This window comes from Capricornis sumatraensis, chromosome 17, assembly GCF_032405125.1.
Source record: "Capricornis sumatraensis isolate serow.1 chromosome 17, serow.2, whole genome shotgun sequence".
Taxonomy (NCBI): Eukaryota; Metazoa; Chordata; class Mammalia; order Artiodactyla; family Bovidae; genus Capricornis; species Capricornis sumatraensis.
This window is the reverse complement of record NC_091085.1, coordinates 79,165,224-79,178,536: the sequence shown is the minus strand read 5'-3', so window position 1 is coordinate 79,178,536 and position 13,313 is coordinate 79,165,224. Positions and strand designations below refer to the sequence as shown.

Sequence of the window (13,313 nt, the reverse complement as noted above, 5' to 3'; positions counted from 1 at the left end):
GCCCCTGTGCGGCCGCGTGCCCTCTAGTACGCCCTCCCCGCGGGATCAGCTTCTGCCCCCTGTGCCCCCCCCCGTCTCTCTGTGACGCCCTTGGGCATGAGCAGGCGAACACATTCCCTCTGCAGAAAGCTCATTTCCCTGCTGACAGGCTGGAATCCCTCCCAACAGCAGAGCCCGCCCAGCCCTGCGTTTCCAGCCCACGAGGTGCTTCCTGTTCCTGCCCTGTCGGGGCGGGTCCCGTCTTGCATACCCTCATCCTCAGCGAGGACAAGCAGGGACCCCACGGTGCAGGGCCCGCCCCCGCGCGGTCAGGGCGGCTCTGGCAGGTGGCCTCCTGTCCAGAAGGGAGACTAGCCGCAGGGCTGCGCTCCCAGCAGGACAAGGGGCGCGGCCGGGGGGGCGGGGGCTGGCCGGGACGGCTCCTAAAGCCCCCTCTCTTGGCCGGCCGGCCCCCTGCCTGTGTTTCTAGACAGAGTTTTCCCCTGGTGAAGTCTTTCCAACGCTTCTTATTTGTCCTGCAGAAATCCTAGCCACTCTGAGAGGCCATTCTGGCCTGGTGAAGGGCCTGACCTGGGATCCTGTCGGTAAATACATTGCCTCTCAAGCTGACGACCGCAGCCTGAAGGTGTGGAGGACGCTGGACTGGCAGCTGGAGACCAGCATCACCAAGCCTTTCGACGAGGTGAGGGCCCACAGCCCCCCGCCCACCCGCACCCGCCCTGCCTCTGGCGCGGGGCCGAGCTGCGGAGCCCAGCCCTGGGGGAGCCCAGAGTTGTTCCCTTCCCGGGAGCTGTGAAACAGCCGCCTTGCAGTGGCGAGGCCTGTGCGGCTTGGCGCTGAAGCGAGTGCAGCACGCCGCCCCCAGGCGGGGTGGAGGCAACGCCGGGCAGGCGCGTGCGCTTGCTGACCCCTGCCCTGGGGGCAGGCGGCCTGTGCGGGGCCTTGGCGGCCGTGCGCAGCGTCCACGCAGGCGACTGCAGTGGCTCGCGTGCCGCTCTCCCTTCTCTCGTTGGAGTCCTGCCTTCACGCGGGGCTGGAGCTGGGGGTCGCCGTGGTCCGGGAGACACTTTCCCGGCTCCTCCGCGTGTGCACGCTCCCGTGTCCGGCCGTCCTGGTGCAGGGGTGTCCCCACCCTGCTCTCGGGCTCTGCCTGGTGGGCCTTCCTCCACGCCTGCATAGCCTGGGTCCTAGCCGCCTCGGCCTTCGGGCTGCCCAGGGCTGACCCTGAGCTTCAGCAGCTGCTCTTATAGCAGTGTCACCTCACCCTGCAAGAGGCCTGGTGCCAGGGCCGCCTGGGTCGGGCAGCAGGGCCTCTCTGCTGTGCCCTTGGCAGTTTGTGCAGACTTCGCCAACCTCTCCTTGGCTGGTGGCATCTCCAGGCTGCAGGGAGGAGAGGGCTCAGGAGAGCAGCTGGGCCCTCGTGGTCCCTGCTGCCGTGCCAGGACAGGCTCGCAGCCAGACCCCCGAGGGTCAGCAGGGCTCCGCGGCGGCCACAGCACCTGCTCTGCAGACCCCCGTGGGCTCCCCGGTGCTGGGCGGAGGAGGGTCTGTGGTCAGAAGCAGTGGACAGGTGCCGTCTGGCCGGCCCTCAGCCTGTGCGCTGAGCAGTGGGGCGGCAGTGGCGCCGCGCGGCCTGAGTCCCGGGGCGGGTTTTGCTCCCGGCATTGGCCTCGGGCTCCACTCAAGCACAGGTGCTCCTTGCAGTGTGGAGGAACGACCCACGTGCTGCGGCTCAGCTGGTCTCCGGACGGGCACTACCTGGTGTCCGCCCACGCCATGAACAACTCCGGCCCCACCGCCCAGATCATCGAGCGGGAGGGCTGGAAGACCAACATGGACTTTGTTGGGCATCGGAAAGCTGTGACCGTCGTGGTGAGTCTGCTGGGCCTCTGGTTGTCGGCCGACAGTGCCGCCTGAGCGGGACCCTCGCAGCCTGGGCCAGGCCGTGCTCCCCAGGCTCAGGCCACATGTGGGACTGAGGCGGCAGCCTCCGAGGGCCAGCACACGTTGTCATCCGGTTCTTCTTTCCTTTAAACTAATTACAGAACACATCCCGTGTGTCTTAAGGGCAAATGGATGTGATGATGAGTATCACTGGAGTCAGGCTTTGTTAGGACTACTGTGCGCCCAGCCTGGCCCTTTTGCGTGTGTGGGCCTGCCCAAGGGCACTCAGGCTGGCAGCCCTGACAAGTGGCCCACTCCCCAGTCTCCCTGAGACCCATCCGCGGCCGGCGTGGCGCCAAGACCGCACTGTGAGTCAGCTGACCCGCCTGGTGGTGGTGATCAGACTCCTGGGGAGCGTCCTCACAGGCCTGAGGCAGGCTGTGGAGCAGCCTGTGTGAGCCTGACTTGGTCAGCTGTGGGCCACGAGCAGAGGAAGCAGAGGGCATCTGAGGCTGACAGGTGACGCCGGCTTCACGGGGGGCTCTGTTGGAGCCGGGGGCTCGGGGGTTGGCTACTTTCCAGGGCTCGCCACGTGGCTGCCCGGTGCTTCCACAGGACACTCGCCCCAAGGCCTCCCAGCCTCCAGGCCCAGGGCCCACGCCTCTAATGCAGCTCTCCCGTCTCCCCACACCGGCCATCTGCCTGCCTCTGGGACGAGACCCCGCTGGGCCACCTGTGTGCGTCTCAAATTTGGTGTAGGGCAGGCATCCCCAGCCCCTGAGGACCAGGTTAGAAAGGGGACTGTGAGCGAGCGAAGCGTCATCTGTTCACAGCTGCCCCCTTTCCACGCACCCCGCCTGTCCTCTGCCTCCTGCAGAATCTCAGGAGCGTGAGCCACCCCACCCGACCCGGTCTGTGGAAGACCATCTTCTGCCAGACTGGTCTCTGGTGCCGGAAAGGTTGGGGACCATCACTGCAGGGGGCCTGCCTGATGCCCGATTAGTTACTGATTCGTCTTTGTCGTTTGGCTACAGAAATTCAACCCTAAGATCTTCAAGAAGCAGCAGAAGAACGGTGGCTCCGCGAAGCCCAGCTGCCCGTACTGCTGCTGCGCCGTAGGCAGCAAGGACCGCTCGCTGTCCGTCTGGGTGAGGCCCCCGGGGGTGGGGCGGGGCTGTCCGTCTGGGCGAGCACCCCTGAGCTCGCGGCCGGGGGCGGGGAGCGGCAGGGAGAGGAGAGACCCCACTCTGGTGGCAGGCAGTGGGCTCTGCCCTGCGCGGGGCCTGGCCAGGAGAGGCTGGCCCGCTGCCGCGGACCCTGGATCCAGGCGCAGGGAGCGTCATTAGCAGCCAGGCTGCAGTTGACACGTGGCACCGGCCTTCCTTTCCTTTAAGAGACCCTTTATATCGACACGGAGCCCCCAGGGGCAGCCACCTGCAGCGTGCAGATGGTCACGTGTGCCTTCCGTGTAGCCCGGCGCCACTCCGCAGCGTCTGCCGTGTGCCTGGGCCTTCCTGTCTGGGGCGTCACACAAATGTGGTTGCCCGGGTGTTACCGTCTGCACCGTCCAGCTGTCCCCGGGCGCGCCGGGGTTGGCATTTGTGTGTCGCCGCGTCAGCAGTAGTTTACTCCTCACGGCTGACTCCTTGTAGACAGTGGGTCTGGAGTTGCAGGACTGGAGGTTATCCCCGGCTGCATTTGGGACAGTTGTTGATGGCAGAGCAATCCCCGACCCTACCCCAGACCTGGGCCTGGTGCGTCGTGGGCAGTCCAGCTGTGCGCTCCCTGAGCTCCATTGACCTGGTGCTCTGAGCAGAGTCTCGCTGCCGGAGCTCAAGTCGACAGGTCCCCCGCTTCCAAGGCCCTGCAGGTGGGACTGTGGGCAGAGGGCCAGGCTGGGTCTCTCTGGAGAGAGGACTCAGAGGGCGAGGTTCCCATGGGCTCCAGGCTCAGGGTCCAGCCCCATCCTCAGGACTGGGCTGGCCACAGGGCCTCCTGCCCGCGAGGTGGGTTCCCGGGCCCTGGGGCAGGTGGGCCAGCCCCGTGTGTGGGAGCCCGACCTGCTAAATGTGGGGGCCTGTGCTCGGCCGCGTGGGGGCCCTGGGACGTGAGCATGCAGGTCAGGTGGGAGCGTGGCCTCAGACGCAGGCTTGCACAGGATGTGTGTGACACGCGCTGCGTCACGCTCTCAGTGGGCAGTCCAGTGCCTGACTTTAAGAGAGTACGCTGCGTGTCCCAACACAGAAGAAAGCGGTTAGTAGCGGTGACCCGGGGCCTGGTCCAGGGCAGCGTGAGCCCGTGAGGTGCGTGACGCCGCTCCTGCAGAGCCTGGGTACGCCCAGGGGGCTGGTCTTGCCTGAGGCTGTGCTGTCCTGGGACCTGCCTTGGCCACCTCCTCCCCTGTGGCCCTGGCACCATCCTTGCTTGAGAGGCCTTCTGGAACCCCTGGGCGTCGCTGGTGGTGTGGTGTGTGTACAGCCGTCTCCCCAGCCCGGCTGTGTGTATCTGGCGGGCTGGGGCCCACCGCTGGGGTCTTGGTGGTGGGCTGAGCGGACTTGGAGGTGCCCTGTGTGTCAGCACAGCTGGACCGAGGCTCTCTGTCTGGTGGTGGCTCTGAGCCAAGTGAGCGGGGAGGTTTCACTTGTTTACTTGCCTTCCAGCTCACGTGCCTGAAACGGCCTTTGGTGGTCATCCACGAGCTGTTCGACAAATCCATCATGGACATCTCCTGGTAAGCTGGTCTCTCGGCTCGAGGCATGGTCTGGTGGAGGGGGGAGGCACCCGCTAGACCCCAAGGCCTAGTGTTGTGATCAGGGCTGAGGGGCTAGGCCCGGGGTCCCAGCCGGAACAGACCCCCAGTGTATGCGTCAGGAGAACTGGAGGGCCTAGAGCCCTCCGGGATGGGCTTGCTCCTGGCTGCCGACGGCCGTCTCTCCTAGGACCCTGAATGGGCTGGGCATCCTGGTGTGCTCCATGGACGGCTCCGTGGCGTTTCTGGACTTCTCCCAGGACGAGCTGGGGGACCCCCTGAGCGAGGAGGAGAAGGTAGGAGCCTCGTGGCTCTGGGCCCCTGCAGCCTGCACCGGCTCACTGCTTCCCGAAGCACCCCTGGGCTCAGCCTCTTCCAGCCTGTCGCCCTCACAGATAAAGCTCTGTTCATCCAGAATCCATCTCAGTCACGAGCGGGCCTGGGCGTCTTTCCTTGAGCCGACAGCCGCCCCAGGAACGTGGAGGGGCTGCCAGGCACCCGTCTGTCCCATGTCCTGGGCTGATGCGGCCTTGGGTCGGCCATCAGGACAGGGAGGGCCCCTTTCCTGGCATCCACATCTGCCAGGTCCAGGGCCATGCGCTCCACCCCCTCCAGTCAGGGCTGTTCCAGCTTGCTAGCCCGTGAGCACGTCCCTCCTTGGTTAGCCTGAGGTCTGGGGGCAGAAGTGGGAGCCTCCTGTGGCTGGGCCGGGCCTCTTCCACGCGTGGTTTGCCCAAGACTTGTGCCGGCGCGTCCTTGGGGCCCTGCGCAGGCCAGCTCAGCTTTCCCTGCCTCGGCTCCGAGCTCACTTCCCTCGAGCAGGTCCATGCCAGCTCTCCTCTCTAGGGGCCCACTGTTGCTCGGAGCCCCTCGGAGGCCTCTGTGGGGACCCCACTACGACATCACCCTTTGGGCATTGGGATCTGCCTGGCTCAGGGCCCTGGGCTGGCCTGGCACCCATAGTCCTGACCCGTGGGAGGCGAGTGAGTCCACCACCCAGCTCTTCCCTCCCCCGGTCAGCATCTCCGGGTGACCTCCCTTTGCCCTTGAGAGCTGTGACCGGCCTGGGTGCGGGCAGGGCCCTTTCGTTGGAGGCATGCTAAGGCTGAGCTCCAAATCCTGAGGCTCCAGGGCCCAGGGAGGGGCTCGTGGCCCCAGGCCACCCTGCCCGGGTCTGTCCTGCTGGCAGGTCTCCCGCGGCCTCTGTCCTGGGCGCTGGCACACCCAGCATGCACCTTCTGCTTGTGCCTCCAGCCACACCCATGTGCTGCGGCCACTGTCCCCAGTCCCATGGGTGGCTTGCGGCCCAGGACTGCTGAGGTCTGGGAAGGTGGGCGGGCCCTGCTCGTGACGAGAAAGGTTCCCCTGGCCTGCACGCCAGGCCTTCCCTCGCTATCAGGTGGGGACCTCCAGCCTCGCGGGGCTCCTCTGGCTGTGGGAGGAGGTTCTGGGTCTGGGATCTGGTTCCTAAGAAGCCTTTGGGTCCTTGCAGTGGTTTCAGAGCCTCGTGTTACAATCCGAGGGTCTCGATTTCAGTTCAGCGAGAGTTTCTTGCCATTTGTTCTGCGTCAGATCTGCCATAGGGTCAGGCATTCACTCGCATCTCCCGGTGTAGACGCCTTGAAGGCTCTGAGCGCCCAGGGAGGGTGCAGGGCCGCTCCGGACACGTAGTCAGCAGCAGGCAGGCTGCGGGAGGGCTCGGGGACCCTGCCCGGGGCCCCATCTTCCCTGAGTGGGGAGCTACTCACAACTTGCCCACGGGTGGGCAGCTTCACACCCCTCACTTGGCCTTCCCCAGAGCCGCATCCACCAGGCCACCTATGGCAAGAGCCTGGCCATCATGACCGAGGCCCAGCTGTCCACCGCTGTCATCGAGAACCCCGAGATGCTGCAGTACCAGCGCAGGCAGCAGCAGCTGGACCACAAGGGCCCCGCGGCCAGGGACGCCGCGCCCGCGGCCAGGGACACGGGCTCTGCACCCTCGGTCGCCGGCGTCGTCAACGGGGAGAGCCTGGAGGACATTCGGAAGGTGAGGGCTGGGCCTGGCGCCCCGAGGACACTGCCCACAGCCTTTCCAGAGAGGTGGACACAGGGCAGTGGGCCTCGGGCCCTGCCCCCTGGAGACTGTCAGCTCCGCGTCTTTCCCTGGGCGCCGTGCTCCCCTGGGGTGCGGGTGCGGGTGAGGGGGGTGGGAAGGGCAACGACGGAGCTGGGGGCTAAAGCCATCCCCAGGTGCTCGTGCAAGGCGCCCCCCGCCCCCGGTGGAGTGCACACACGGTGTGGCTGGAGCCCTCGGTTATGAGCCTGCAGTGGGAAGTTTTTACAAACCATGGTTTAGAGACAGGAGGTCAGGTCTCGCCCGGCAGGTGACTCCGTGTGGAGCCTCTGCTTGCGGCTGCACGGCTGGCCCGGCACGTATTCACTGCCTGGAGGCCCAGTCACGTGGGCACTGGAGGTGGAGGCGAGGGGCTGCTGGACCCACTGCCCCTCAGGGTGAGGTCGAGCACACGTCCTGAACCAGCAGCTCCGTCTGGTTGTGTCCAAAAGGCCGTATCGTGGGGAGCTGGGGCTCGCGTCCTTGCAGCCCTTGCCTGCTCACAGGCACTGATGCATCTGCTTTCGTTTGTCTCTCCTTTGCCAGAACCTTTTAAAGAAGCAGGTTGAGACGCGGACCGCAGACGGTCGGAGGAGAATCACGCCGCTCTGCATAGCACAGCTGGACACCGGGTACTCGCTCTCCCTGCGCCTGCTCTGGGCGCTCTTCCTCTCTCCTTCCGCGGCAGCTCTGTCACCGCCCAGCCGGCACAGGCTCGTGGGCGGACGGGGCGAGCTGAGCCCGCTTCTCAGAGCCCTGCCCCCTGGCGGCGCTGCAGGTGGGCTTGTCGAGGCGCCTCCGTGGCTTTGCCGTGTCCACGCAGCTGGCCCCGCTTCATTGAAGACGCCAGGGCAAGAAAAGTCAGGCCGGCTTTCTTGTGTCTTGTACGCTTTCGTAGCACCCCCTTTCTCCACGGGAGAGAAGCGTGTGCGCGATGCTGGAAGCAGCGTCGCCCACGGCCCAGGCTCAGGTTCAGTCTCTGCTGGCACCGTGCGGCCCGCTGCCTCCGTTTGCTCCTGGTCCTTGACCTCGTGTCCACTTTAACAGCTGGTTCTCGGAGGCACTAGCTTGCAGAGGGTCCAGGTGCCAGCCTGCGAACGCGCCGTGCCTTACCTAGCCAGCCCCGTGACTGTGGACGTGCGGAGTGTGCGGAGGGCCGCGCCTGTCCGTGCATCTGAGCACTGCTCTGACTGTTCCCTCGGTGCGCTTCCCAGAACCGGGCGTGCAGGGCGGGGCCCAGGCTGGCAGTGGGCTCGGTGGGCGTCGGCTGCTGTGGTGGCATCTGTAGTCGGGCTGGCTTTTGGGTTGGTCATCCTCCCCACAGTGAGGACTCGGAGGGCGAGTGTGAGGAACAGGCCGTGGGCGGAGGTGACCCGCTCCCCTCCGCCCGTCTGCACAGGCATCGTGCACAGCAGCGCTCTGTGCTCCACTCGCGCTCCTCCCGGAGCTGTTCTGAATCTCCCCTGAGGGCCACGGAGACCCTCAGTCACCGAGGCACGGACCCCCTCCTGCGGTCAGGCCTCCAGACTCCTCGCCCAGGGGGACCCCTCACCCAGCGTGGCTCCTCTTGACGGAGTCTCTCCCCTGAACCTACCCGGACACCACCCCACCCGCCTTCCTCAGGACCAGGTGAAACCCAGCTTGTGCGGAGCTGGACCTCAGAGCCCCGGGAGGGAGGGCTGTGTGGGTGGGAGGCGAGGCCGGGACCTCTGTCCTGAGTCCTGCTGAGGAGGCAGGGCGGCGCCTGCGCCAGCTTTCTGCCCTGGGGCACGTGTTTCTTGCACGAGACTTGGTGCTTTTGCTCTGAATGACTGCTTCTCTTGACGGGCATGTCTAAACAACAGCAGCAGACCAGGTGACTGTCACCTCAGCCAGTCAAGAGAAAAGGGAAAGTGCCGGCCCTTAAGATGGAAACGTGGGAAGCAGCCACAGATGAAGAATAAACCAAAAGGCGGGAAGATGCTCTGTTGGACTCTGCAAATAACTCTGAAAATGGATTATTTTGAGGAAAACGAAAGTTACCAAAACTGAAGAAAATCTACACAGATGAAGTCTCATGGAAGAAATGGAGGACAGCTGTCACAGAGGTAGCCTACCAAAAGCCACCAGACTCAGACAACTTCACTGGAAAATTCCAACAGACTTTAAAGAACAAATCATTCTAATATCAGGTTGGTGCAAATGTAATTACAGTTTTGGACTGTGAATTTTAAATCCTTATAACTAGGCTCAAACACATCTTTATCAATCAAAATAGGAACCATTACAATCAACAGTTACGTTTTTGCCGACAAGAAATTCCTGTAACATAAAAACCCAACAAACTTGGAAAGCACTTTCTGCATCCTGCTGGTGTGGGAGCGTTTTCCCTGCACAGGTGTTGTCGAGGTGCTCGAGGAGGTGCTCCTCACTTGGCAGGAGGTCAGGCGACTGTGGCTGGTGAGGCGAAGCGCCATGACGTTGCCTGTGCGCCGTGCAGTCGGGCACTGACATGGAGAAGAACTCGGCCTTTCCTGTCGGCCAGCACCACCTGCAGGCACGGCAGTCTTCAGCGCATCCCATTGATTTGCTGAACATGCTTCTCAGCTGCAGTGGTTTTGCTGAAATTCAGAAAGTGGTAGCGGATCGGACCAGCAGCAGATCGTCTAACAGTGACCGCGGCCTTTTTTGGTGCAAGTTTGGTTTGGGGAAGCGCTTTGGCGCTTCCTCTCGGTCCGCCGACTGATGTGGTCGTCACCAGCTGTCGTACACAGCCCACTCTGTGTCGCATGTCACAGTCCAGTCGAGGAATGGCTTCCGTTTTGTGGAATAAGTGAGGGCACTTCGAAACGACGACTGTTTTATTTCCGGTCTGCTCACAAGGCACCCCTCATCGGCCTTTTTCACCTGTCCAATTTGCTTCAAATGCTGAGCAACCGTAGAATGGTTGCAGTTGAGTTCTTGGACAGTTTCTCACGTGGTTCCAATAGGATCAGCTTCAGTGACGCTCTCAGCTGTCCTTGTCAACTTCTGGCGGCCGCCCCTTCACTCCTCTTCAAGGTGCTCGTCTCCTTGGCAAACCTGCCACACTGCACGCTCGTTTGCAGGTCCTGCGTCAAACGTGGTGTTGATGTTGTGAGTTGTCTCCTCTGCTTCTACAACCCATTTTGAATTGAGATAAGAAAATCTCTCAAATTTTCTTTGTGTCTAACATCGTTCCATAGTCTAAAGTAAATATAAAATGCACAGCAAATAATAGGTCACTAGCAAAGACAGTGAGCAGTGCACGTAAAAATGACATTTAACGTGATCCTGCTTTGTTTAGAATATATTCCAGGATCAGAGCACAAATTTCAAGTGCAAAACCGCAATTATTTTTGCATCAACCTAATAATACTGAAAACACCCCTAGTGCTTAGAAAAAGAAGGGAAACTTGCAAAGCCGTTTTTTTAATGAGCACTATGTTGAAATTTCACAATCAAAATGTGACAGAGATACAGTGGTAAATTTCTGATCAATCTCATTTCCAAACGCCAATGTAAAATCCTAAATAAACTAACAAACTGAACCTTATAATGTGTTAAAATGCTGCTGCTGCTGCTGCTAAGTCGCTTCAGTCGTGTCCGACTCTGTGCGACCCCATAGACGGCAGCGCACCAGGCTCCCCTGTCCCTGGGATTCTCCAGGCAAGAACACTGGAGTGCGTGTTAAAATGCTAATACACTGTAAATAAGCAAAATTTATTTCAGGAAAGCGAGATGGTTCAGACGATTTGGGGAAACTTATTTTACTCCTGCCTTTCAGTAGATCAAAGTAAATTATTTGGTCATCTCTGTAGATGCTTAAGAGGCATTTTTATTAAGTCCAATATCATTCTTATTTAAAACTTTAATAGGAATAGATAGGTGTTTATTAAACTGGATAAACTTATTTCAAATTAAATTTGAAAACTGAACGAATGTCTACTGTGATAGTAGTTTAACCTTGTTCTAGCAATGCCAGCTCATACAGGCAGACGAGAGAAAAAAGAAATTAGAAAGGAGGTGGCAAGCGTGGTGTGAGTCAAGGGTGATGTGATCCACAAGAGAATCAACTGGAAAAGCTGCCACAGTCAGTAAAAGAAGACCAGGGGCCTGGGTACGACCAGCCACGCGCCACCAGGTAGCACCAGTTACCTTTGGGAGGTGTGACGACAGAAGCCGTGTTCCGCGGTGCAGCGCCTGGAACCTCCCAAGCACAGGAGATCTTCATGAAGGAAAAAACTTTAAACTCTACTGCAAGCCCTAAAAGAAACTTCCCAGAAACAGCTAGAAACGCACACCGCTTCCCAGATAGGGTGACTCAGCATCGTGAAGATGACAGACCTCTCGCAGCCTACGGATAACAGAGCACCACAGGGATTTTCAGCAAAAGACAAACTGACTCCGCAGTTACGTAGAAAAGTACACGGGAGCGGCTGAAGTGTTCTGGGAAAGATTAATCAGAGAGACTCGCCCCGCTGGAAATGGAGGCGTGGGAGCTGCAGCTACAGTAGTGGCGCGCTCACGCAGAAACAGAAGGGTGGGCGCGGCGAAGAGTCAGGACGTGACGCTCTGGGACCGCTCGTGCAGGACTGCGTGCAGGGCGAGACGCCGCTTCAGTAAGTGGTGCTTGGAACGCTGGACAGCGCGTGTGAATCAGTGAAGCCAGGGCACTCCCCAACACCGAGCACACGAAGTAGTTCAAAATGGCTCACAGACTCACACACAGACACCGCAAAACTCCTAGAAGAGGACGCAGGCCGGCATCCTCTGATGTACACTCTACCAGCGTTTTCTTCAGGGAGTAGAAATAGCAGCAGAAATAAGCAAATGACTCTTGTTTTCCCGGTTATCATGGTGTGAGGAGCCACGAGCAGCAGAGCCTCCCTGACGCCCGCTCTGAGGCGGTGCAGGCGGTCCTGCCCGGGAACCAGCAGATGTGTTTGGAGACGGGAGAGCTTCAGATCAGCCTGGAACTGCCGCTCGGGACAGACGCCTCTCGGGCACCATCGGGCTCAAGCCCACTCTGCGCCCCAGGCTCTCCGCGTGTGTCCAGGGGACAGCTGCAGTGCAGCCGCAGCTGTGGACATCGAGGTGATGAAGAAACTCGGCAAGAATAAGAAGCTGGCCAAGAAACATTGGGCCTTTCGGGGCTTCCCTTGTGGCTCTCAGCTGGTAAAGAATCCGCCTATAATGCGGGAGACCTGGATTTGGTTCCTGAGTTGGGAAGATCCCTTGGAGAAGGGAAAGGCTACCCACTCCAGTGTTCTGCCCTGGAGGATTCCATGAGTCTATGGAGTCACAAAGACTCGGGCACAACTGAGCGACTTTCACGTTCCGCGTTCAACATTTGGCTTCACAGTCTCTGATCAAGCAGATCCCACGAATCCTGGGCCCAGGCCTGAACAGGGCTGGCCAGTTCCCTTCCTTGCTGACCCATAGTGCGAACGTGGTGGCCAAAGTTGATGAAATGGAGTCCACGATCAAGTTCCAGATAAAGAAGCTGCCCTATCTGACAGTGACTGTCAGCCAAGTGAAGATGACAGGTGTCGAGCTTGTGCGCACCCACTTAGCTGGTGCCAGCTTCCTGGTGTCATTGCTCAAGAAACATTGACAGAATGTCCGGGCCTTGTACGTTAAGAGCACCATGGGCAAGCCCCAGTGTCTGTACTAAGGCCCAGCTTAATAAACCATACTCAACCATCAAAAAAAAATAATAAATAAGATCTAATCAAACTTAGAAGCTTTTCGCACCTCACAGGAAACCGTGCACAAATGGAAAGACCGTCTTTGGGCTGGGAGGAAACCCGCGCAGAGGACGCAGCCGAGGGCTTCACCTCCAAACACACAGACGGTGCACGCAGGGCAGCTGTCTAAAAACTCCTAATGTGGGCAGAAGACCTGAACAGACATGTCTCCAAAAGAGACACAGATGGCCAGCAGCCACATGGAAAGGTGCTCAGCACCACTAATGGTTAGAGGAACGTGAGAACCACAGTGAGTTACCACCTCACACTGGTCCAAACGGCCGTTGTTAAAAAGTCTGCAGGGAGCAAACGTTGGAGAAGGTGCAGGGAAAAGGGGACCCTCCCACACCGTTGGTGGGAAGGTCAGTTGGTGCAGCCACTACGAAAAACAGGCTGTTCCTCAAAAACTTACAGTGAGGCCCAGCGAGCTCTCTGGGCACACACCCGGAGAAGGCTGCCGTTCAGAAAGACAGCACACCCCAGTGCTGACTGCAGCACTGTTCACAGCAACCCAGCCGTGGGGAGACGCTGAATGTCCATCAACAGATGAGTGGGTGAAGATGCAGGTGTTCATGCGACGGAACGCTCCTCGGCCACATGGCAGTGAAAGGTGTCACCTACAGCAGCGTGGATTGACCTAGAGGTGACCGTGGTCCGTGAAGTGAGCCACAGACACGTGCCGGACGACAGCGCTCGTGTGGAGTCTAAACTGTGACATACGGGAGCGTCTCTACGCAGCAGCAGCAAACCGCAGGGCAGAGAGCAGAGGCGCGGTCGCTAAGCAGAGGGTGCGGGGAGGGACGTCATGAGGGTTTGTGGGTTAGCAGGAGCAACGGTT

General features: G+C 60.4%; 1 protein-coding gene and 1 pseudogene across 2 annotated transcripts in view; both read left to right on the top strand.

Annotated features, from left to right (window-relative positions):
* The window catches only part of HIRA (histone cell cycle regulator), a 44,890-nt gene that overhangs the window by 19,714 nt on the left and 11,863 nt on the right, over positions 1–13,313 (top strand). For both annotated transcript variants that reach the window (XM_068989743.1, XM_068989744.1), the window contains 7 exons: positions 522–682; positions 1,705–1,872; positions 2,919–3,032; positions 4,545–4,615; positions 4,824–4,929; positions 6,432–6,662; positions 7,275–7,360. In XM_068989743.1, the coding sequence (XP_068845844.1) occupies positions 522–682; positions 1,705–1,872; positions 2,919–3,032; positions 4,545–4,615; positions 4,824–4,929; positions 6,432–6,662; positions 7,275–7,360 (937 nt within the window). The remainder of the gene's footprint in view (positions 1–521; positions 683–1,704; positions 1,873–2,918; positions 3,033–4,544; positions 4,616–4,823; positions 4,930–6,431; positions 6,663–7,274; positions 7,361–13,313) is intronic.
* LOC138094027 (large ribosomal subunit protein uL1 pseudogene) lies at positions 9,220–12,402 on the top strand (annotated as a pseudogene).